At 38.2% G+C, this 1,213-nt stretch overlaps 1 protein-coding gene across 3 annotated transcripts in view; it reads left to right on the forward strand.

The window, feature by feature from the left end:
- The first annotated feature begins 230 nt into the window (after window positions 1-230).
- Window positions 231-1,213, forward strand: part of nmrk1 (nicotinamide riboside kinase 1) — a 7,186-nt gene continuing 6,203 nt past the window's right edge. Inside the window, exons 1-3 of one of the 3 annotated variants that reach the window (XM_079888001.1) lie at window positions 231-389; window positions 891-1,015; window positions 1,119-1,167. In XM_079888001.1, coding sequence (XP_079744127.1) covers window positions 926-1,015; window positions 1,119-1,167 — 139 coding nt within the window. In that variant the 5' untranslated portion in view covers window positions 231-389; window positions 891-925. Of the gene's footprint in view, window positions 390-530; window positions 844-890; window positions 1,016-1,118; window positions 1,168-1,213 lie in introns of those variants that run through there. The other 2 variants (XM_079888000.1, XM_079888002.1) reach the window with 2 other exon arrangements.

The following is a 1,213-nucleotide window of genomic DNA, read 5'->3' on the forward strand; positions in this document are numbered from 1 at the left end:
TATATTTTTTTATGTTCTATGAGAAAATACTTTCTCTCAAAACTTTTTTTAGTCTCAAATATTATTATTTTTTGCTGTTGGTATGAAAACTTTTTCTCTCAAATATTCTTTTTTCTCTCATGAAATGCTTTTTTGCTATCAGTGTGATAACTTTTTCTCTCAAACTTTTTTTTTTCTCTCAGATCATTTATTTTCTCGCATGTAATAAAGACACAATTCTAGCTCCATAGGGAACACCACGGGCCAGGTCTCGGTTAGGGCTGGATGTTTTGCCCCGTGCTGGGCTCTAGGCAGTGTGCTAGCTGTGGCCGTTTACCTCCAGTCTTTGTGCTAAGCTGCTAGCGCTGGGTGCGTCAGACAGAGTTACAGCACGCACGGAGATGAAAAGGGTATGTATGGACTTATCTAACTCTGGGGGATACGGTGAATAAGCTAAAGTGCCAAAAAGTCGGCGTGTTCCTTTAAATAGTACTGAGACTTGTTGTGATACCAGCAGTGACGACCCAGCGCTTCAGGTGGCGCTATTGAGCAGTTTTGGCCCTTTAAAGGGAACAAAGAAGAAGAGCTGCAAGATACACGAGTTTCTTATGCTTCAATGTTCTATCGGAATTATCGTATTTACTAGTTTCCTAGTTAAAAAATTGGACATGAACGCCCAATGCGATGAGCTCGTAATCACCACTTCATAAGTGGAAAGTAGGATAGCAACCCGTTAGTTGTGATGAGCTGTACCAGTCTTCGTAAATGCATGCAGCTGGCTTCTTAACAAAAGTTGAAAAGTCAAACATACGTTTACAATCGGCATTGCTTTAAAATGAAAAAAGTAATCATAGGAATTGGTGGGTGAGTAAGCCAAACGTTACAGGGTTTTTATATTTTCCCTTTTCCAGTCCCATAATTATGAATTATGAAATGATGTGACAGGATGACAAATGGAGGAAAGACCACTCTGAGTAAAAGCCTTCAGGAGCTTCTGTGTAATAGCTGTGTTATTTCTCAAGACAACTTTTTCAAGGTACCACACCTGCTTTAAATCTTAATAAATTTTTATTTTATCTTTATCTAAGTAGGTATAAGCATGTAGCTGATAAATCCTAATTAATGTGTCTATTTCTCAGGATGATTCACTGGTCCCTACTGATATCAATGGCTTTAAGCAATATGACAGTAAGAACAGTTCTGTTATTTACTTATCAGATTTGCTTTTGACCAC

Source organism: Squalius cephalus (assembly GCF_949319135.1).
Source record: "Squalius cephalus genome assembly, chromosome: 1".
Classification (NCBI taxonomy): Eukaryota; Metazoa; Chordata; class Actinopteri; order Cypriniformes; family Leuciscidae; genus Squalius; species Squalius cephalus.